This window comes from Perognathus longimembris, chromosome 3 (genome assembly GCF_023159225.1).
Source record: "Perognathus longimembris pacificus isolate PPM17 chromosome 3, ASM2315922v1, whole genome shotgun sequence".
Lineage (NCBI taxonomy): Eukaryota > Metazoa > Chordata > Mammalia > Rodentia > Heteromyidae > Perognathus > Perognathus longimembris.
The window spans coordinates 70060916-70083483 of NC_063163.1; the positions used below are offsets into that span (position 1 = coordinate 70060916).

The 22568-nt window shown below is 53.5% G+C and overlaps 1 protein-coding gene across 4 annotated transcripts; it reads right to left on the reverse strand.

The window, feature by feature from the left end:
* Window positions 1-708: 708 nt before the first annotated feature.
* On the reverse strand, window positions 709-22217 carry Camsap3 (calmodulin regulated spectrin associated protein family member 3). 4 transcript variants are annotated; one of them, XM_048342129.1, is made up of 19 exons: window positions 21942-22217; window positions 13786-14039; window positions 12486-12608; window positions 12306-12401; window positions 12087-12119; window positions 10258-10305; window positions 9849-9987; window positions 7478-7617; window positions 7299-7392; window positions 7171-7225; window positions 6955-7028; window positions 6172-6241; window positions 4586-6014; window positions 2723-2862; window positions 2322-2626; window positions 1940-2033; window positions 1543-1655; window positions 1339-1457; window positions 709-1244 (listed from the first exon to the last, which is right to left on the reverse strand). In XM_048342129.1, the coding sequence occupies exons 1-19, from the start codon at window positions 22087-22089 to the stop codon at window positions 939-941; spliced, it is 3780 nt and encodes a 1259-aa protein (XP_048198086.1). In that variant the 5' UTR covers window positions 22090-22217; the 3' UTR covers window positions 709-938. The 4 variants fall into 4 exon arrangements, with proteins under 4 accessions (XP_048198086.1, XP_048198084.1, XP_048198085.1 ...); XM_048342127.1 differs by having other exon boundaries at window positions 4586-6065; XM_048342128.1 differs by lacking the exon at window positions 12087-12119 and having other exon boundaries at window positions 4586-6065; window positions 21942-22216.
* Window positions 22218-22568: the final 351 nt, after the last annotated feature.

Genomic DNA, 22568 nt, shown 5'->3' on the forward strand with positions numbered 1-22568 from the left:
ACCAAGGCACTTGTACTCCTGGCCTTGAGCCAGGAACCAGGCCTCACCCACAGGGCAAAGAGGGTGTGGCCCTGGCTCTGGGAAGCCATTAGAGGGCTTTAAGCTATTAAGGGAGTTTAGGCATCAGAGGACTTAATCAGATTTGTGCTCTGAGCAGGTGACCAGCTGTCATGTGGGCAGGAGGCAGCTGGGGATGAGGGGAGCCCTTCCTACCCTCCCTGTTGGCATGGGACCCGAGGGAGTGGAATCTCTGAGGCAAGCTACACTGGATTGGGCTGTGCACCTGGGCCCTCCACCTGAGACGTCCAGTAGAAACTGTATCCTCAGATGTGGGGCTCCAAGTAGGGAAACATGGGCTCCCCAGCTCAGAGGCTGTAACTGAGCCTAGAAAAGCAGGCAGACGGACTGCGGGGAAAAGATCCAGTTTAGAAATTGGCTGCAAACCAAATGCCAGGAAAGACCAACATCAGCCAGAGGGAAATGGGTGTTGGGGGAGGGGAAGAAGGAGGGGACCTGGGCAGCAGCCACCTGTGCCAAGAGGTCAATCCTGAGGCACACCCAAGGGAGGGCCTGTGGGCAGGAAAGCCACCACTGACCTTGGCAGAAGCCACATTGGTGCCATCCAGGGAGTAGAGACAAACTGGAATTGGTTACAAAGAACCAGAGACAGAAATTGAGCGGGCCTTGGAAGGACGTGACAAGACTGAATTTCTCTTTTAAATTATTTTATTCAAGAAAGTGAAGAGGACAGACAAGGGGACTGAGCTGAGCCCTGAGTCCTTAAACCTCCCAGCTCAGCCCCCCACAGCAGGACTATACTCAAAGTTAGGGGGTGGGGACTCCAGCCCCACCCAGACATGGATGGAGACAGACAGGACCCAGGAATAGACCGACTGTCCTTCAGGAGGGCAGCAGCCAGCACATGGCCCAGGGCAGGGCTATTTGGGGGTGCCACCACCCTTCTTGGGTGTGGTGGGCTTTTTGCTCTGCCAGAGGTGTCCCTGGATGGTGAAGGCATCCACGCTCATGGACATGGTCTTGGCAGGGATCTGGGTGAAGCGCTTGCGGTCTGAGTTGTACTTATAGATCCCTTCAACCATGGCGGGTGTGACCGTGCGGGGCCCATAGCCCGCCAGCCTCGACAGCTCCTCCGTCTCCCCCGAGAGTGTGTACAGTGCCCGGAACTGGCAGCTGGAGTCCCGGAAGAGGATCAGAAAGTGGTTGGCTTTGCTCTTCTCAATTTCCTGAGTGGGAGGACAAGCCATCAGCAGACCAGGCCCAACCACTGACCCCCCCCCCCCCCAAACCCCCCCACACCCCACCCAAGTGCAGGCTCACCTCCAGAATGCGGTTCTTCTGTGGCTCATTCACCTTGCCCGCCAGGCAGCAATGTGACAGGGCATTATGGATGATGAATTTGTTGGACTTGGCACTGGGCTCTTTGTACAGCTTGGGACCTAAAAGAGTGGGCTCAACAGGGGTCAGGGGGCCAGAGGAGGAGCCTGGAGTACATCTCAGCACCTGCATGCAGTGTCCCCTCACCTGTGTACTCCGGCACTGATGCCGGGGACGAGGCATTGCTGCCATTCTCCCAGTCACGGTCTCGGCTGCCAGGCAGGCGGCTGGGGGACATGAGGCCCGATGGGGATGGAGCCCTGCAGGGGAGAAGAGATGGGGGGGGGCAGGGTCAGTGTTGATGGAGAGGGATTGGGGGGGTTCTTCCCACAAGTAATACTGTGCCCCACAGATGCGTCACACACCCAAGTGCACAGGGGCGCAATCAAGGCCTATGGACCAAGGTATGGACAATGCCATGTACACACACGCACATACACATGGGTACATGCCCTCAAGCCACGCCCCATCCAGCTTCCCATGGGTGCGCAGGATCCTCCAGTAGATAGGCCCTGAACCCCATGCCTGGCCAGGCGGAGCTCACCGAGACATGGGTCTCTTCACACCGAGGTTATTGGTCTCGGCCACTGTGGACAGGGACAGGGTGGACTGCGAGTAAATCTTGCTGAGCCTTGAGCCTGGGAAGCGAGCGCATGGGGATCAGCCACACCCAAGGCCCCCTCACCTCCACGAATGGCCCACACAACCTTCTGTACCTCCCCTCTCAGACACTCCCAAGGGGGCCTTGTAGCCAGAGAAAGGGAAGCTCCATCACTCCCTTAGAAAACCTCCCATCCACATGCCTTCCCCAACCCTGCACACCTATAGACATTTCCCATTTCCTCTCCACACACCCTTCCCCCCAAGGACCTCCCCCAGCCTGCCTGGGAAGGGGTGCTGGGCAGGCCCCACCACAGGGTCCTCACCCAGAAGGCCGCGGGCTGGGCTTCTTGCCAAGGCCGAGTCATCACAGCAACCAGAGCGTGGCCGGGGGGCCCTCCGCCCGCCCCGCCCCGGCCCCCCGGTCCCCGAGGCCCGGGGCCGCAGCACCTTGTCTAAATCATCCATCAGCTTCAGCTGGGCCCGACGCTCATACTCGAGCCTTGTGAAGTCCCCTCGACGGGGGCCCACCTCATCCTCAGCTGAAGCTCGAGCAGCAGGGGCCAGGGTGGCCGCTGGGGCTGCTGTGGGGGCTACAGGGGCTGGGCCTAGAACCTCCTCTTGGGCCAACCTGCAGACACCAAAGTCATGCCACAAGCATGGGATCACTGCAGGCAGTGAGAGCAAAGGCCAGGGAACCCCACCCCCCAACCAGGCCCAACCTCACCTGGCAGCCTCCTCCCTCCGCTGCTCCTTCTCGGCCTCCTGCCACTGTTTGCGCCTTCGGGCCTCCTCCACCCGCCGCTGCTGCCGCTCCAGCAGACTGGCCCGCTTTTGGGCCATCTCATCCTCTGGTTTGTCTTCGTCCTGAGGGGAAGACATGGAACCTTTGTAAATGGTCCCAGGGTATTCAGGGGGTGACTACTTGATGCACAGATGATGCAAGGCACTGAGGTAGATGCGAAGACTGCTCACATAAAGCACTTAATCTAACATGGTATGGGAGATATAGAAGGGGTGTGCCAGTCTACACTTCAGTCTGCCCTACATGGGGGACCCAAAAGCCCCCCTGGGAAATGACAAGGATTTAGCTGAGGAAGAGTAAGGTGAGCTTACTTAATAGCAGCTACAAAGGCCCTGAGGCCAGAACAAAGGAGGCAGAGGTGTGTGGCCAATCTGCTTAGGACACAGGTGGGGAGAAGGTACATGATGATGCTAGAGTTGAGCTGAGTTCAAAGCTATAAGGAGTTTGATCCTAAGAATAAGAGGCATGGACCAAATCTCTACTGCTCAGCGGAAAATGGCCAGGGGTTGGGGGAGAAAGTGGTGACCAGTGAGGAGAAGACCACACGATGAAGAACAATCAGACATTGGACAGGGGCAGGAAGGGGAACTGGGCAGCCACCACTGGGAGGAGAAGCCTGGAAGACTCTAGCCCTGTTTGTCTGGCCACCCATTCCTATCCTTTTTATCACTTACTATCTGTCCACTAACCACTTCTCCACCTATCCCCCCATGCACCAACCCAATTTATCCCCTCTTCCACCCACCACTCCCAATTAACCTATCCATCCATCCATCTACCTGTTCAACCACTTGTCCATCCATCCTGAGCCAACCAACTTACCTATCCATTCATCCACTTAACCTATCCATTATCCATCCACCCCACCTATCCACCATGCATTCAACCTATCCAACCAATCCATCCATCCATCTACCCAACCTTCACCCACACACACCCATCAGCCCGTAAGTCATTCACCCATTCCCCCTCAATCCATCCATCAATCCATCCACCCATCCTATCCATCATTTGTCCACCATCTAATTTATCCATCATCTATCCACTCCATCCATCCATTCAACCATCTTATCTACCATTCACCCAACCTACCAATCATCCATCCTTCCAGCTACCACCTTACCTATCATCATCCATCTCGCAACCTATCCAAGTATACAATCAATCATCTATCCATCCAACTTCTATCCACCCACTGAACTTAGCCTTCTAGCCACCTATCTTTATGCCCAATCATTCCTACCCACATACTCATTTATTTTCATCCACCCACCCAACCTATCCATCATTTACCTACCACCCAACTTATCCATCAACCATTTTTTATCCACCCTACCCATCCATCCATCCATCCATCCAATTTACCATACATTCATCTATCCACCCATCCATTCATCCACCCACCCAACCTATCCACCATTCACTTACCACTCAACTTATCCATCATCCATTCATCTACCCAACCCACCCACCCATCCAATCTACCATCCACCCACTCACTCGACCTAATCATCCATCTACCTATCTACAAAATCCATCATCCATTTCAGCCATCTAACATCCTATCCAAGTACCCAACAAACCTTTAATCCACCCACCTTCCATCTACCCAACATATTCAACCTTCTAACCACCTACCTTTACACTCAATCCATCCATCTATTCCTTTTATCCACCCATCCATCCCTCAGTAAATCCCTCTCCACCTTTCCATGTCCTCAATGACCCCCCCAAGACACTCTGCTTCCCAACCAGTATATCCTCCCATCTGCCTAGGTGACTCACCTTATAGAAGAATCCAAGTCCAGCCCGGGGCTCTCCTTCAGAAGACACCTCTTCCTCTAAAGAATCCTCTGCCCCTGGAGGGCTCCCATCTCCCTCTTCATTAGCAGGAGGCTCCCCCAGACTTCCCAGGGGTATCTCAATGAGGCCAGGCCGGGCAGTGGGCTCCTCCGGAGGTGTTCCCTCTGCCAGCAGGATGGAGGAACGTGTCTGCACAGGCACCTGGCTCGGTGAGAACTTGCGCAGGTGAGGAAGGCTGTCTACATCGTGGGGTGGGGTGAGGACTCGGGTCAAGGGTGCCAGCCGCAGCTCTGCCGGCCGTGCATGTTTGGGACTGCGGGGTGTTGGGCTGGGGCCAGGCCCTGGACTGCGCCGGGTAGCTGGCGCACGCCGGGCAGGACTGGGGGACGCAGCTTTGGACCCAGTTGGGGGGCCAGGGATGACCCACGCAGCAGGTGGTGGGGCAGGTCCAGGAGCCTCCGATGGGGCCAGAAGCCGCTGCTGCTGGTCCGTGAGCCTCTGCATGTCCCGTTGCAGTGAGCTCAAGGCAGCACTGAGCTTGCTGACCGCTCGGTTATAGTCCCCCAGGCCCTCGGGGGGCACTGGGCCCAGGTCAGGAGAGAAGGTCACTGCCTTAGGCCGGGAGGTTGGTTCACCCTGGCCCTCGCCTGCTGGCCGCTCCCCATCAGGGGCTGAGCCAGACTGAGCCTCAGCCTCAGCCTCGGCTTCAGCCTCCCCTCCAGCCTCCCGAGGCTGCACCTGCAGGAAGGCACTCTTGCCTAACCGCTGCCGGTGTTTGGCAAAGATGGCCTCAATGCGCCTCTTTTGGGCCTCGATGGCTCGGCGTTTCTCCTCCAGCCGGGCTCCCAGCTCACTCATCTCTGAGCTGAGGACCTCGGGGGCTGCTGGAGTGAGTGTGGGGGACCCCACTCCGGCCTCAGCCTCAGCTTTTACCAGTTGCTTCTTGCGCTCGGCAAAACTGGTCATCTTGACTTCAGAATTGGTAGCTGCTGGGGACGAAGCCACTGCCTTGGGGGACCCCTCAGAGGAGGCTGGTGGTTTCATTAGCTCCCCTGCTGGGCTTGGAGATGATTTGGAGGGGGTTGCAGGGTGGGACACATAGATGGGCGCTTTGGGGGGCCCATCAGACAGGGTTTTCAAGGACCTGTCAGGCGGGTAGGACGAGGCCAGCTGTGGCTTGGAGGGCCCCTCGGGCGAGTGGAGATAGAAGCTGCCATCAGCAGCCCCATCGGGGAGCAGGCGGGGCTCGGCACTGTGAATAATTTGTAAGGCCTCCTCGATAGTGGGCAGGTCGCCAGGTTCCGGAGTTTGCTGGGCAGGGGTTCGAGCTGGCACAGGACGCGGTGGGCCCAGACTGTCAGAGCTGACAGAGCGAAGCAGGACAGGGTCTCCCATGACTACATCCACGTCGCTGTCCAGGCCAAAGGGGGTGCTGAACGACACAGCCTGGGAGAGGGGACGGCTGGGTGGCCAGAGGGAGGGGTCAGCCCCTGGGGACAGGCCTGGGCCCTATCCCCCCCCCCCAAAGCCTGCCCACTGTCCAGCCAGGGCCCTGAACATGCACTCACCTGAGCTGACGATTCCAGGCCTTGCCGAGGGCCTCCATGTGTGACATGGATGGGGAAGACTTCAGGGAGCCTGCAGAGGGGTGGTGATGGTTCACTATGGGGTCATGGGGGCCTTCGGTGGGGCCAGAGGGGTCATTATGTATCTGCTCACAGAAAATGTTTCCACAAATGGGAATTTAGGGCCATTTAATATTACCAAGGGGTCCCAAGGAGCCATTTGGAAAATTAACCTAGAGGTCACTTTGGAGGTGCCAGAAAACTCCAAGAACTAGGAGACAGAGAGAGAGAGAGAGAGAGAGAAAGAAAAAGAGAGAGAGAGAGAGAAAGAAAAAGAGAGAGAGAGAGAGAGAGTGTGTGTGTGTGTGTTGGTCTTAGGGTTGAACTCAGGGCCTTCTTTTGCTTAATACTCACACTCTAGGGGCTGGGAATGTGGCCTAGTGGTAGAGTGCTTGCCTAGCATGCATGAAGCCCTGGGTTTGATTCCTTAGTACCACATAAATAGATAAAACTGGAAGTGGTGCTGTGGCTCAGTGCCCAGGCCCTGAGTTCAAGCCCCAGGACTGGCAAAAAAGAAAAAAAGAATAGCACTCTACCACTTGAGCCCCAGCTCCACTTCCAGCTTTTACTGGTGGTTCATTGGATATAAAGAGTCTCATGGACTTTCCTGCCTGGGCTGCTTTTGACTGTGATCCTCAGATCTCAGCTTCCTAAGTAGTTCAGAAGACAGGCATGAGCCACCAACACCGTGGCTAAGCCGAGACCGTCTTGGAGTGAGATTCTCACCTGTGGATCCTCGGAGTGGGGACTGGGGGCCGCCAGGGGACAGGAGCGGGTGGCGGAAGTTGAATACTGGAGAACTGCCAAGAAATGTTCTTCAATGGTGGGACACTCCCATTCCCTATCACCATCCTCCCTCACCTCTTCTGGGTTTCCCCAGTCCCACCCACCAGCCTGCGACCATGGTAGAAAGCAACTCTACAGGCTGTGAGGAAATGGTACCTGCTCCCACTGTTGTTCTGAGACGGAGAGGCCTCAGTGCCCTTGGGGGAGGCGGCTGCAGAGAGAGAGATGAGGGTCAGGCAGGGCTTGACCTCCCAGCCCCCAGCCTCCAATAATCCAATACTCACCATGGCCATCAGGAAGGTCCTTGGCTTGTACAAAGTCAGGCTTCAGCACCTCAAAGCACATAAACATCTCAGCTAGCAGCACCACCAAGTTGACCTGGAGGTGAGGTGGAAGGTTAGCCAAGGGCCACGCAGCTCTAGATGCCTGCCTCATCCCCTCCAGACTGCCCCAACAGCCTCACCTTGAGGGGAGGTGGGACATAGAGCAGGTCCTCCAGGGACAGCGGGCAACCACGAGGAAGGCGGGAGGCGCAGAAGTCCTGTACCAGCTGGAGATTGTACAGGCTGTCTGCCACAGACATGGGGTCCTTGAGGCACACCTCTGTAAGGACAAGACACCCCCAACTCTTGAAGAAGGTAGACAAGGGGCCCCAAAAAAGCCCAGCAGCCAACACACACATAAGAAATACATCCTATTGGCCACTGGTGGCTCACACCTGTAATCCTAGCTACTCAGAAGGCTCAGATCTGGCTGGGAATGTGGTTTCATGGTAGAGTGCTTGCCTAGCATGCATGAATCTCTGGTTCAATTCCTCAGCACCACCTACACAGAAAAGGCTGGGCTGGAAATGGCACTGTGGCTCAAGTGACAGAGCACTAGCCTTGAGCACAGAGAGGCTCAGGGAGAGGTAGAGGGAGAGGGAGAGGAAGAGAGGCTCAGGAAGAGGGAGAGGGAAAGAGAAAGAAGAGGGGAAAGGAAGAGGGGGGAAGGAAGTGATAAGAAAAGGAGAGAAAAGAAGAGAAAAAAGCCCTAGCTGGGTGCTAGTGGCTCACACTTGTAATCCTAGCTATTCAGAAGGCTGAAATCTGTGGATCATGGTTGAAAGCCAGCCTGGACAGGAAAAAGGTTGTGAGACTCTTATATCCAATTAACCACCAGAGGGGCTGGGAATATGGTCTAGTGGCAAGAGTGCTTGCCTTGTATACATGAAGTCATGGGTTAGATTCCCCAGCACCACATATATAGAAAATGGCCAGAAGTGGCACTGTGGCTCAAGTGGCAGAGTGCTAGCCTTGAGCAAAAAGAAGCCAGGGACAGTGCTCAGGCCCTAAGTCCAAGGCCCAGGACTGGCAAAAAAAAAAAAAAAACACCCACAACAAAAAGCAATTAACCACCAGAAAACTGGAAATGGCACTGTGGGTCAAAGTGGTAGAACGCTAGCCTTGAGTAAAAAAAAAAAAAAAATGAGAGGAGGGGGATGACAGCATCCTAGTCCCAAATTCAAGCCCCAGGACCAAAAAATAAAGAAATATGTCCTATGAGCTGGGGCCTCTGGCCACATAACCCCTACAAGATGCACACTGTGACAGACTGTGCCACAGGCCCAGCCTCCCCCAGAACTCAACTCGAAAGTGTCTGTCTTCTGGACTCCTGTAGTTCACACCTGTCTGTATGTAATCCTGGCTACTCAAGGGGGCTGAGATCTGAAGATGGAGGTTCAAAGCCAGCCTGGACAGAAAAGTCTGTGAGACACTTCTTTCCAATGAACCAACAAAAAGCCAGAAGTGGAGATGTAGCTCAAATGGCCAGGTTTGCGTAAAAAAGCTAAGGGACAGGGTGAGGTCCTGAATTCAAGCTGCAGTACTAATGCACTTGAGCATGTGCATATGTGCACACAAACACACAACTACCTTAAAAGCAAAAAAAAAAAAAAGAAAAAACCCACCTTTTCTTGACCACTCATTGCTTTGCAACAGCGTAATAAATAGTGAAATAGATAATACCAGCAAATTTTATTATTTATTATCTTTCTCCCTCAGTAAGATTAAGCTGCCCTATGGGTCAGAAGAGTGTGTGTGTGTGTGTATGTGTGTTTGGGTACTGGGACTTGAACTCAGGACCGCTTGCTCTTGCTTGGAATTTTTTTTCTTTTTTTCTTTTTTTTTTTTTTTTGGCCAGTCCTGGGGCTTGGACTCAGGGCCTGAGCACTGTCCCTGGCTTCTTTTTGCTCAAGGCTAGCACTCTGCCTCTTGAGCCACAGCGCCACTTCTGGCCATTTTCTGTACATGTGGTGCTGGGGAATTGAACCCAGGGCTTCATGTATGGGAGGCAAGCACTCTTGCCACTAGGCCATATCCCCAGCCCCTCTTGCTTGGATTTTTGCTCAAGACTCGTACTTGAGCCAGAGCTCCATTTTGACTTTTTGGTGGTTAATTGGAGATAAGAGTCTCACAGATTTTCTTGCTTAGTCTGGGTTTGAACCTCCATCCTCAAGATCTCAGCCTCCTGAGTAGCTGGGATTAAAGATATGAGTCATGGGTGCCCAGTTTAGGAACAAGCTTCTTTTCTTTATGTCAGGCACCTAACATGGTGCCTGACACAGTGATGTAGGTTATGTAACAACATTAAACTCTATGAAGCACAGAGAGGTTTAGACATTTATGCGAGGTCACTTAGCTAACTAGAGGAAGACAGATGCAAACCCAGATCCACTGATTCATAACAGCTGCATTATCCTGATCTCTGGGACCTGGGGGACAGAAGCCTAGGGGGCGCAGGGCTGGGTCTCAGAGTATGTGGCTTTTCAGGGTAGAAATTGGTCCTTTACTCACCTTCGAGTCGCAACAGCTGGGGACAATAGCAGTGAATGGTGGCGGCCAGCGCTGCCCCGCTAGCCAGGTCTTGGAGAGTCGTCACGTGTGGAAAGCAGGGGGCCCTTCGTGCCACAGCCCGGTCCTTGCGGTAGCGGATCTGTGGGGAAGAACAGGGTGAAGTCAGTAGTCGGGCTGACCTCCCTCCAAGTCAGCATTCATGCAGGCTGGGTGGGGAAGGCCTGGGGTTTCCGCCACACCACGCCACGAGGGGATGGGAAAGCTGGGAGGTCCCAGAGCCAGAATGGGGAGGAGGTGGGCCAGCCCGGAGCAGGAGAAGGGGAAGCAGCGAGAGGCAAAGAGGAAGTGACGGGCAAGCAGCCAGGCCAGCAGCAAGGGCTGGGGACCCCTGGGGTGGGGGATACATTACCATGGGGGGTTTGCTCCCTGACTCCTTCAAACAGAAGGCAATTGCGTGCTGGGGGAGGGGGAGAGGAGCAGCTGTCAGCAGGGTAGGAGGGCTGCTGACCTGCTAGTCCCCCAAGCCCACCTCTAGGGGAGGAGGACCTCTTTGGGAGCCCTGGCCAGCTCCCTGACTGTGCTCTGGTCCACTTTGGGGGACCCCAGCTCCTCCCGGCCCTGAGGGTCCTCATAGAGCAGCCTCTCATGCAGGGAACCCTCCTCCCACGAGAGACCCAGACCCCAGCTTGGGGAGAGGACACAGAGGAAGCAGGTAGGCAGGAGCCCCCCTAACCCAGACCCAGGGTTGGAGGAGGAGGTGAGCAAAGGTGGATGCCCCATGGGGCCTACACAGGCATGAATTCTGTGAAGCACAAGGACACTGACACCCTGTGCAGTCACAATGCTAATTAGGGAGAGTAAAGAATCAAATGGCAGACTTCAAGCATGAGTTGAAGCCGGGCACCAGTGGCTAATTCTAGCTACTCAGGAGGCTGAGATCTAAGGATCAAGGTTCAAAGCCAGCACAGGCAGAAAAGTCCCTATGAGATTCTTATCTCCAATTAACCACTCAGAAATGGAAGTGGCAGGGCTGGGGATATAGCCTAGTGGCAAGAGTGCCTGCCTCGGATACACGAGGCCCTAGGTTCGATTCCCCAGCACCACATATACAGAAAACGGCCAGAAGCGGCGCTGTGGCTCAAGTGGCGGAGTGCTAGCCTTGAGTGGGAAGAAGCCAGGGACAGTGCTCAGGCCCTGAGTCCAAGGCCCAGGACTGGCCAAAAAAAAAAAAAAAAAAGAAAGAAAGAAAAGAAAAAAAGAAATGGAAGTGGCACAAGTACTAGCCTTAAGCACAAAGAGGTTCAGAGACAGCACCCAGACCCTGAGTTCAAACCCCAAAACTGACCAAAAAAAAAAAAAAAAAAAAAGAGCCAGTAAAGGGGGCGGGGGAGTGGTTCACACCTCAGGAGGCTGAGATCTGAAGATCAAGATTTCAAGCCAGCTCAGGGAGGAAAAATTGGTGAAACTTTGGTCTCTAAATAACCACCAAAAGGCTGGAAATAGAGGGGTAGCTCAAGTAGTAAAGTACCACTCTTGAGCAGAAAAGCTAAGGGACAGTGCCCAAGCCCCAAGTTCCAGCCCCAGTACTGGCATAAGAAAAGGGGGGGGGGGAGGGGCTGGTAATGTGGCTTATCTGTAGACTGGTTGCCTAGCATGTGGGAAGCCCTGGGTTCGATTCCTCAGTACCATATAAACAGAAAAAGCCAGAAGTGGCACTGTGGCTCAAATGGTAGAATGCTAGCCTTGAGCAAAAAAAGAAGCCAGAGACAGTGCTCAGGCCCTGAGTTCAAGCCCCAGACTGGCAAAAAAAAAAAAAAAAGAATGAAAAATGAGGGAGGGACTTCTCTGTGAGAATCTCAAGACTGGTAATTTTTTGATTTGGGAAACTGAGGATCTCAGGAAAGTTCTACCGTCTTCCTCCTGGCTAGGTTGATCCCAAAGACCCTGACCCTCCCCTGAGGAGTGAGGATCTATGTGGACTAAGGGTTCTGCCCTCTTACCTAGTGGGGGTTTGCCCTTTTGATTATTGAGAAGTTCCTCTGCTTGGTTAATGACCTAGATTCTCTTGATTCAAGGTGGGGATTAACTCCCTGATCCCAGGGTTGGGGTCCCAGCCTCCTTTGCTCACAGCTTGGGGGAGGGAGAAGGTGCAGACACGCAGGCAGAATCAGACACACACAGACAAGACAGCAAGAAGCAGGGCAGGCAGACCCAGAGTGGACGGACAGTCCCACTTACAGGAACCAGCTTCCAGTACCAGCGTGTAGGGCACTAATGCCAGAGGGCAGAGAGGGGAAGAGCAGAGGCCGGTGCAGGGGAGAAGGCACAGAGAGAGAGGGAGACAAGAAAGTCACCTCTAGCTCCACCTCCTCCTTGGCACGGCCATGAGATGCAGCCGGGCCCTGCCTGCCCAAGCTCCCCCATCACTAATACCAATCTCCATCACCCCAGCCTCACCGAAGGTTGTGCTGGGGTTGCCCCATCTGTGGGGGCTGCGGGGGATGCACGCTGGGCCGCGTCTTGCTCTGTCTTTTCCTGCAGCCGCCGGATGGTCTGGGGACCAAGGAGTAGTAAATTATCCGGTCTCTGTACCCTCCAGGTCTCCACTCATCCCCCCTCCCCCACAATGTCACCTACTGTGTCCACCCAGAAAAGGAGCTTGTGCTCCAAGCTGGTCAGGGCCACAGGACCAGGAAGCGTCTTTGTCCATTCAAAGGAGAAGGCAACCATGAGGGCATCGATGACAGCTAGGTGGGCTCCCTGGGGAAGAAAGGGATGGATGGTGAGACCAGAGGGCAGGGTGGGGACTCCTGGCCTCCAAGGGCAGATGAAGAGGAAGAACTAGAAGGTGGGCAGGACTTGGGAAACGGCCTTGAAGGTGAAAAGGCTGGGGTCCTATTAAAAGCCACACATAAGGGACTGGGCTCTGAGATCAGACACTGGGTCTTAGAACAGCCTCAGCACTACAGGGAAACCCAGCTAGGGGCACAGGTCCGTCTTGGAGGTAGAGCCAGGCTTGGATAGGAAGAGTCAGGATCCATTGGTAGCACCTTACAGAACGAACTAACCCTGGCAGGAGCTTGAAAGAGGGGGCACTAGGCTTGATGGGAGGAGCTAGTGGCTAAGAGCCATGCCCATGGGAAAAGCTCAAGGCACGTTAAGAAGACCTAGTCTAGTGGGTGGAGCATAAGTGAGAACCAGGAATGATTAGAGCAGCTAAGGGGGATGGGTGGTGCTAGAGGGGAGGAGCCATGCATGATGGAAGGAGCTTGGTTTTGGATGGGGCTTGAGGGTGGAGCCAGGCATGGTGAAAGGAGCTAAGGCTGATGGGTAGAAGAGAGGAGCAAGGCATGATAGGAGGAACTATGTCTGTGGGTGGAAATTAAGAGGAGACAAAGTGGTGGGAAGAGCTGCCTGGTGAGGCTTGAGGGAGAAGCCAGGTGTGGTAGGCTGAGAGTAAGGAAGAGAAGACAGGCATAATGGGATGGGCTATGCTTGGTGGGTGGAGCTTAAGGGGGAGGAATAAGGGCTGGTGGGTGGGCCTATGTATGGTAGGTGGAGCCAGTGTGGTGGAAAGGGCTAAATCTTGTGGATGAGTTTGAGGAAAAGTCAGGTGTGGTGAGAGCAAAGGCTGAAGGAGAGGGGAGGAGCAAGGCATGGGAGGAGGAGCTATGTCTAGTGGGTGGGGATTAAGCAGAGGGGCTAAATGTGGGAGAGGTTATTTAGTGGGTGGGGCTTGAGGGAATGAGTCTGTGTGGTGGGAAGAACTATGTGTGATAAGCTTAGTGTGGTGAGGGCTATGTCTGGCTGTTGTGGCTTAAGGGGAGGAGCTATGTGATGGTCCAGGCCCATGGGCGGAGCCTAGGGAAGGCTGCCCACGGGCCCAGGTGGCTCAGGGCAGGGGCCTGGACTGGCCTGGCCTGGCGGACAGACATACCATGAGGATAGGCTGGTGTCGCAAGTCAGCCTCGCGCACTGGACGCTCTGGGAGGGCAGGCACCGTGCCCCTCCGGGCCAGCAGAGCGAGCAGCGCTGAGGGACTGGGGGGTGTCTCGAGCTGCGGCAGTGCCTGGCACCAGGCCCGGCAGTAGAGCTCAGCCGAGAGCAGCAGCCGTGTCACAGGGGGCTTCACGTGCTCCTGCGCATACTGGTCAGTGTAGAAGGGTTCCCACAGCTCCGGGGGCACATGTTCTGCGGGATGCAGGGGACGGGGGGAGGTCAGGGTCAGCACATACCCCATACCACACACACACACACACACCTGTCCCCCAGAGAAAGCGCAGGGTTCCCTGCTGACCCCTGCAATGCAAAGACCACAGGAGGGAGAGCACAGGACCTGAGGGAAGTAGCGGGCTCTTGGACCCCAAGAACCCCTGAGAACCACTGCAAAACCTGTGCAAAAACCAGACATGTTGGGGCTGGGGATTTGGCCTAGTGGCAAGAGTGCTTGCCTTGTATACATGAAGCCCTGGGTTCAATTCCCCAGCACCAGATGAACAGAAAACAGCCAGAAGTGGCACTGTGGCTCAAGTGGCAGAGTGCTAGCCTTGAGCAAAAAGAAGACAGGAACAGTGCTCAGGCCCTGAGTCCAAGCCCCAGGACTGGCAAAAAAAACAAAACAAGCATGTTGACTCACGTTGACCTGTAATCCCAGCTACTCAGGAAGCTGGGAATCTGAGGATCGCAGTTCAAAGCCAGTCCAGGCAGAAAATTTTGTTAAAGACTCTAAACTCCAGTGAACCACCAAAAGAAGCAGAAGTGGAGATATGGCTCCAGTGGTGCCAGCCTTGAACAAGAGCTCAGATCGGGCCAAGGCCCTGAGTTCAAGTCCCACTTGACCTTCCCACTCAGAGCCCCACCCCTGCGCACCACCTTTTTCAGCCCAGCTCCTTGGAAGATAAGGACTTTCCAGGCTCACTTTCTGGCTTCTGTTGTCATCTTCCTAGCCTCCCCCGGGCCAGCAGGGGCAGCCAACGCACATCTAGAGCCCGGAACTGGCCTGGGATCTCTGCCCAGCACCTCCTTCTTCCAGAAACCTCAGCCTACGTGGAGTCTCTTTGTAAAGAAACAAGCCCCGCCCAGCCTCTCCTCGTGATGGCTCTGTGGTCATGTGAGCACCACCACCTGCTACAGCCCAGGCACTGGCTCCCAATACCCTTTTGGGTTTCTGATGGTAGTAGGGATTGGGGGTGGGGGGGGAGAGGTCTCATGCTTAGCTCAGTAAAAGCATTCCATCCACCCGTTCTTTTCATTTTGGTTTTCTACTACACTCTCACACTTAACTTTCCCAGAGGCTAGCCTCCAACCACAATCCTCCAACATCTGCCTCCCAAATCCTTGGGATCACAGGCATGTGCTACCACATTCAGCTTGTTTCTGAAATTGGGCCTCACTAAATTTTTGCCTGGGTTGGCCTCACACAGATCGTCTTCTGTCTTCACTTCCTGAGTAGCTGGGATTACAGGTGTGCGCCCTCACAGCTGGCCCACTCACATGCTATCTACTACTTTCAAATCCCCTGATATCCCTTAAATCCAAACCCTCCTTCTCATCTCCCCAGCTCCCAGTAGATGCTCAGTCCTGGCATTAGGGCTGACCTGAGAACCTGAGTAACTAAATATAAGTTTTAGTGTCAAAATTATAACAGCTTCTAAACCCTGGTGATGACTCCATGATAGAGGGCTGCACCCCCACCCATGAGACTAGTTTCTTATAGTTTGACATTTTAAAATGTAGGGAGAAACTGTAACCTTTCTGTAATTCAGTTTGATAATATAAAAAATAAATAAATAAATAAATAAAAATGTAGGGAGCGCTGTTTATCTCTGTACCTGGGTAGCAACCATGGTAATGAACAGTAAAAATGATCATAGTCATAGACTATAGAAATAACCATAATAGTAGTAGAAATGCCATTGTAACTGTCAGGTTGGTTTACTTATGATTGAGTACTGGATTGTTTTAGCCCGCTCAAGCTTGCTTAGTGGTAATGGGAAAACATGGTCGCAATTGTTAAAATAAAGTTGGTACTAGGTCAGCCTGACCACAGAATTCTGCTTCTGTAAACAGCTTGCTTAACCCATTTGTGACTTGCTCGACCCCCTGAATTAACCCCCTGCATCAGTGCTACCTGACCACCTGTTGTCAAATCCTGATATCGAGGCCAGTTCCTGATATCAAAGCCAAAATAGATAACTGAAAGGGTAGATAGCCAATAGAAATAGGACAAGACTTGCTTGCTAAATGCCATCCAATCAAGTATCTGCCAAGTTAGAAATGCCCTGCCCCTGTTGTAATCACAATAAAAACCCTGCCTATCTGAGGGTCGGGGCTCTCAATCCAGATCCGCTGCATCAGTGATGGTTGGGAGTCCAGGCTTGAGCTTGCAAGAAAGACTCTTGTGCTTCTGCATCAGTATCGGCTCCTTGGTGGTCTTTGGGGACTGGAAATCTAAGCATAACACTGGCACTTATTGCTCCTATCAGCAAAAGATAACAACTTTCTTTCCCTCAAAATTTCTCAGGGCTTTTAAGATGTAGGGAGAAAAAGTGATGGTTGATATTGACCAAACACTCATTGGTAACTAGTTCCTGCCTATCCACAAGGGTATAATTAGCATTTGGAGCTGTCTCATGTGTGTAGGCACTCTACCACTTGAACCACAGTTCCACTTCTTTTTCTTTCTTTCTTTCTTTCTTTCTTTCTTTCTTTCTTTCTTTCTTTCTTTCTTTCTTTCTTTCTTTCTTTCTTTCTTTCTTGGGGGGTGCTTAATTGGAGATAAGTCTCTCACAACTTTCCTGCTCAGTCTAGCTTCAAACCATGATCCTTATCTCTCAGCCTCCTGAGTAGCTAAGATTACAAGTGTGAGCTACCAGGGCCCAGCTGGAGCCAAGTGTTTGTGAACAGACCCTGTCCTCTTACCCAGGCACTGATGGCTCAAGCTTATAATCCTAGCTACTAAGGAAGCTGAGATCTGAGGGTCGAAGTTTGAAGATAAGTCTGGGCAGGAAAGTCCATGAGATTCTTCAGTAAACTGGAAAACAGAAAAAAACAGAAGTGGCACTGTGGCTCAAGTGAGCACAAAGAGGCTCAGGGACAGTGCCCAGGCCCTGAGTTCAAGCCCCAGGACCAGAAAAAAAAAAATTTATCTGATTTCTACCAGAATCTATCCCCAGTATAGACAACCAAACACATGTGCAAGCATTGGCACACATCTCATAAGGGGCAAGCTGTCAGCTCTGCCTCTGCTGAACATGTGTTTAGTCACTGCTTCCATCACCTGCAAGAAATACAATGCAAGCCACATGCATAATGATAGATTAAAAAGAAACAATAAGGCTCTGAAGTGCAATGGATAGCACACTGACTTCTAAAAAGAAACATTCATTCAGTAATACAGTCTACCCAGAGCAACATGTACCTAAATATTGTCCTTCCAATTTACAATCAATATAAAACCTTGAATGAGCTAGTCCACTTTTCTTTGTGTGTGTGTGTGTGTGTGTGTGTGTGTGTGTGTGTGTGTGTGTGTGCGCACATGCGCCAACACTGGGACTTGAACTGAGGCTTGGATGCTATGCTTTAGCTTTTCCTGCTCAGGGCTGGTACTCAATCACCTCAGCTATACCTCTACTTCCAGCTTTTTGCTGGTTAATTGGAATTAGAATCTCTTGGATTTGTATGTCCCAGCTGGCTTCAAACCTTGATCCTCAGATCTCAGCCTCCTGAGTAGCTAGAATTACAGGAGTGAGCCATGAGCACCTGGATCCCCTTCACCCCACCCCCACCCCCCAAGTGCCTTTTTGGTATCCATGTTTTTTTTGTTGTTGTTGTTGTTGTTTTGGTTTGTTTTTTGTTGGTTGTGGGGCTTGCACTCAGAGCCAGGGCTCTGTCCCTGAGCTCTTTTTGCTCAAGGCTAGCCCTGTTCCACTTTGAGCCACAGAGCCATTCCTGGGTTTTGAGTGGTTAATTGAAGATAAGAGTCTCACAGAGACTTTTCTGCCCAGGATGGCTTCAAACAATTCTCAGATCTCAGCCTCCTGAGTAGCCAGGATTACAGGCATGAGCCACTGGCACCCAACCATGGTCTTATTATTATTTTTCATTTGAGATAGAGTATCATTATGTAGCCCATAGCCCAGGCTGGCCTCCAACTTGCAGCCCTCTACTTTCAGTCTCCCAAGTGCTGGGATTACAGGTGTTTATTGCCATACCTGGCTCTTTGTCTAATGTACGTTTACTACACACACATATGAATTTATCCTCTCCCTTGCCCTTTCCTCCCCCTTCTCCTATCTCTCTCCCTCCTTCCTTCCTTCCCTCCTTACCTCCCTGCTTATCTTCCTCCCTCCCTCTTCTTTCCTTTTGGTTTGTAGAGACAATGTTTCAATGTGTAGCCCAGGATCCTCCTGCCACCACTTCCCAAGAGCTGGGATTACAGGATTACACCACTACATCTGGCCTAACACCTTGATTTTCAAATGCTCAAAACCACACCAGGCTAGTGGCCACCTGTTCATTTCTTTATTCCATGACCTTTTGTGCATTCACTTGTCTAATCCTAAAATATTTATTCTTCTGCCATTATATAGATCAGAAAACCAAGGCCCAGAGAGCAGAGTTAACCTGCCCAAGATCACACAGCCAGTCAACAGTAAAGGCCACTCAATGAACACAGATTCTCTCACACAGCTCACTGATGTTCTTTGAAAGCATAAAGAATGGTATATAAAGCCAGGTGCTGGTGGCTCATACCTGTAATCCTAGCTGCTTAAGATCTGAAGATCTTGGTTCGAAGCCAGCCAAGGCAGGAAAGTATATGAGACTCTTATCTCCAAGTAAGCACCAAAACAAACAAACAAACAAACAAAAAAGCTGAAAGTGAAACTGGCTCAAGCGGTAGAGGGCTTGTCTTGAGCAAAACAGTTCAGTGACAGCTGCCTGGCCTTGAGTTCAAGCCCCAAGTCTCCCCACCCCCTCTCACACACACAAAAGAATGGTATGTGAGCCAGGCTTAAGCCTGTAATCTTTGCTACCCAAGAGGCTGAGATCTGAGGATCTCAGTTTAATGCTAGTCAGGCAGAAAAATCTGAGAGACTCTTATCTCCAACTAACTAGCAAAAATGCTGGTCTGGGGGGTGGGGGGAGTAAAGAAAAAAGAAAAAAAAAAAAAGAACAGCATCTCAGGTGTTTCCCAAATGTGCATAAAACCCTTTCTTATCTCATTCTCTTCCAGTTTGTGACTTCCAAAGCCCACCAGCCTGCATTCCACACCCCTGTGCCTTGGGCCTCTACCCTCACACTGACTATGACCGTGCAGGGCCACTCTGTGTAGGATCTGGTCAGTTCTCAAACACCTTCTAGAGCTCCCCAGGGCTCTCAGACCCTGGATTCCAGAGTATAACAGCCCTCCTCATCTCCAGCCTTCCCCCCACCTCCCACCAGTGAGACAAGCAAATTGTTATCTGAGAACTTCTTGTTAAGCCATCCTGAGCCTTAGGATGAAGACTCCCTTCCTCTGGCAAACTCCTACACATCCATCAAAACCTAAGTCCTTCCTCATTGGGGGAGCCTTCCCTTCTCCCTCCCCAGATTTCCTCCCCCTAGAGTTTCCTAGGGGGAGAAAAGAGTTTCCTCCCCCTGGGCCCTGTTATCTGGTCCAAACCACAGATCTAGTCACTCTTAAGCTGAGAGAGTCTAGTTTTACACTTGGCCCCTCCTGCCCACCCATGTCCTCTACATCCTTAGCACTGGGTAGAGTCCCAGAGATCATGGGGGAGCAGGGGAGATACATCGTACTCCATTCCCTTTAGACTTTTAGACTTGCTTGGTATAGAAGGGGCAAGTAGGAGACGATTGAACTTGATAGAGTAATGGCAGGCAGGTTTCAAAGCAAGCTGACTCAAGAATGGAACTGGGGAGAGAAGGGATGGAGGTGTGGCTCAAGTGGTATAGCACCTGCCTACCAAGCACAAGGCATTGAGTTCAAGCTTCAGCATCATTAAAAAAAAAAAAGAAAAAGAAAAAGAAAGGGGCTGGGGATATAGCCTAGTGGCAAGAGTGCCTACCTCGGATACACGAGGCCCTAGGTTCGATTCCCCAGCACCACATATACAGAAAACGGCCAGAAGCGGCGCTGTGGCTCAAGTGGCGGAGTGCTAGCCTTGAGCGGGAAGAAGCCAGGGACAGTGCTCAGGCCCTGAGTCCAAGGCCCAGGACTGGCAAAAAAAAAAAAAAAAAGCCAGTTATAAGCGGCTCACACCTGCAATCCCAGCTACTCCAGAGGTTGAGATTGGAGAATTATGGTTCAAAGCCAGTTCAGGCAGGAAAAGTCTGTGAGACTCTTACTTCCAATTAACCATCAAAATTCAGAAATGGAGCTGTGGATCAAATGGTAGGGCACTAGGCTCGAGGTTTTTGGGTTTTTTTATGGTAAAGGAGAGTGTCCTGGCCCTGAGATCATACCCTAGTACTGGCACAAAAACAAAACAAACAAACAAAAAAACACCTGAAACTAGGTGAGTTAAGCGTCTACATTGGTCAGCCCCTCTTAGGGGCTTGTTTTCTTTTCTATAAAATGAGACAGTCATTTCTTCTCTGTTCCCTAGTGCAGGGACAGTGACATTACCAATATTAACTTTTTAAAGCCTTACCCTAATACCCACAAGCAATAGCAATTACCCATATGGCCAACAAGGTGGAATGTATTCCACAGTAAGGGACCCCCTCCCCCCCAGCAACCTCATCCAAAAGGTCCTGAGGTCTCAATCTCCTACCTGATGCTCCCTCCCCCAGCTACATGTGAGTTTCAAACTTGAGCTCTATCACCCCATACATTTGGATAAGGTGGGGATGGGGGGGCCCGCTGGGGGCAATCCCAGTCTCAACAACCCCTCATCATTTTCTTAACTCCTTCCAGGGTTCCCTGGTCTCAGAGGAGGCCTTGAGGGAAGAGCTCAGAAAGACATGGAGAAAGTGGGAGCAAAGCCTGGGTGGATGCAGTTGATGGCCAGCTATGACAGAGACCCACACCCAGAACAGGTTGGTCTGGGAAGGCCACTGAAAGGTAAAGGGGGAGGAGGAGGGGCCGTGCCCAGGTGGTGCCAAGACCTGTATGTAGGCAGGTCCACCGGGAGAGCAGGGCACCCCGGAAAGACCAGACCTTAATTAACCCCTATGCTCCCCCAGGCCTCTCAGCTCTGTCTAGGGGTGGGCAGCTGCCCAGAGCCCCTCATCCTGGGGACATCTCCCCACCCCACAACCATCCTTGCAGCAGTGCTCAGGGCTTGAGTTCTTTAGATAGATATGGGGGGCGGGAGCTGGGGAAAGGAGTAGGGGACCCGCCCTAAGAGACAAGGCCCTGCAGCTGGGCTCCCCAAGCTCAGCTTGATCCTGGCCAAGCCATTTCTCTCCTCTCCCCTTCTGCAGAGCTCTCCTGCCTTCCCAGGGAAACGTGTGTGTGTGGGGTGGGGGGGGGGGTGGATAATAAGTCACAGCTGCCGACAGGGACCACGGTGGCTTTAAAGGGGCGCGGGAGGGGAGGGGTCCCGGCGCTTCCCGGCCACCGCCCGCAGCGCAAGCAGGGCGGACGCGGGCTGGGCGTCCCAGCCTAGGGGGTGATTTGGGGGGAAGGTGGGGACAGCAGTGCTGAGCGCTTAGGGGCACCCGTATGGAAGCTGGTGTCGGTGGTGTTAAGGGAGGGGGGGATCCCCAAAGACGCATGATGTAGGTGTGGAAACGGGGCGTGCAAAGGAGCTCCCCACGGGAAGGAGGGCTGGGGGGGGGGGGCGGGAAGCAGCCCCCGGCCCGCACTGGGTACCCACCCGGCCCACAGACCCCGCCCCGCTCACCTGGGGGCCCCGGTGCAGAGCTGGGCCCCACCCCCACTGAGCTCAGGCGCTCGGCGGGCAAAGTCCACGGCCTGGGCCCGGCAGGAAGCGCGGAGGCCACGCACGGCAGATCCCGGGGCCCGGGACCCGGGGACCACCGCCCCCCACCCCGCAACCCCAGCGGCCCGCGCCATTGTTCCCACGGCCCCAGCTTGCCCAGCCCGGCGCCCCGCCCCCCGCACCTGCCGCCCCGCGTCTCCAGTACCTGCACCCCCATACGCCGCCCGCAGCACCCATGCCAGGCTCGCCGCCGCCTTGGCCCGCGAGAAATCGTATTGGTCCAGCGATTTGATCTCGGGCACCAGGAAGGTCCTCCGCAGCGGCCCGGGCCCCGCGGGCGCCGCCTCCACCATGGCGGCACCGGGGCTGCGAGCCGGCAGACACCGGCTCCACGCTCGGGGTTGGGCTACGCAGCGCCGCACCGCGTTCAGGCCCCCAACAAGGCCGCCGCTGCCGCCCGCTGCTACTGCTGGTGCTGCTGAGCCAGGTGCGGCTGCCTGCGCTGGCGACGCAGCGTCAGCCCGGCCCCCGGGGCGGAGCCCAGGTGAACTCCGCCCGCCAGGCTCAGGCCTCGCCCACAGGGTCTCTAAGTCTCAATGGGCCTCCTGAGGCCCAGTGTACTGAGCCTCTCGGGCAGGACTGCGTTGAAGAAGGGGGCTGGAGGAGAGACTTGCAAGAAACCGGCAGGCAGATAGACTGACAGACAGGCAAGACTCTCTGGAAAGGATCAGTGACCCTCTGCGAGGCTGTCTTTGTGCAGGTCTCTTAGCACCAGTGTGGACTTTGAAAGCTCCACTCCGGGGGTCAGGGACTTGCACCTGCTTCTAACTGC

Excerpts from the sequence above, each read along its gene's own strand:
- Camsap3 (XM_048342127.1), bottom strand. The coding sequence starts at position 22,089 with ATGGTGGAGGCGGCGCCCGCGGGGCCCGGGCCGCTGCGGAGGACCTTC. Across the intron at positions 7,393-7,477 it reads ATGTCCCACCTCCCCTCAAG|GTCAACTTGGTGGTGCTGCT; the intron begins GTGAGGCTGTTG and ends CCTCACCTCCAG. Across the intron at positions 6,242-6,954 it reads CCCACTCCGAGGATCCACAG|GCTCCCTGAAGTCTTCCCCA; the intron begins GTGAGAATCTCA and ends ACCCCTCTGCAG.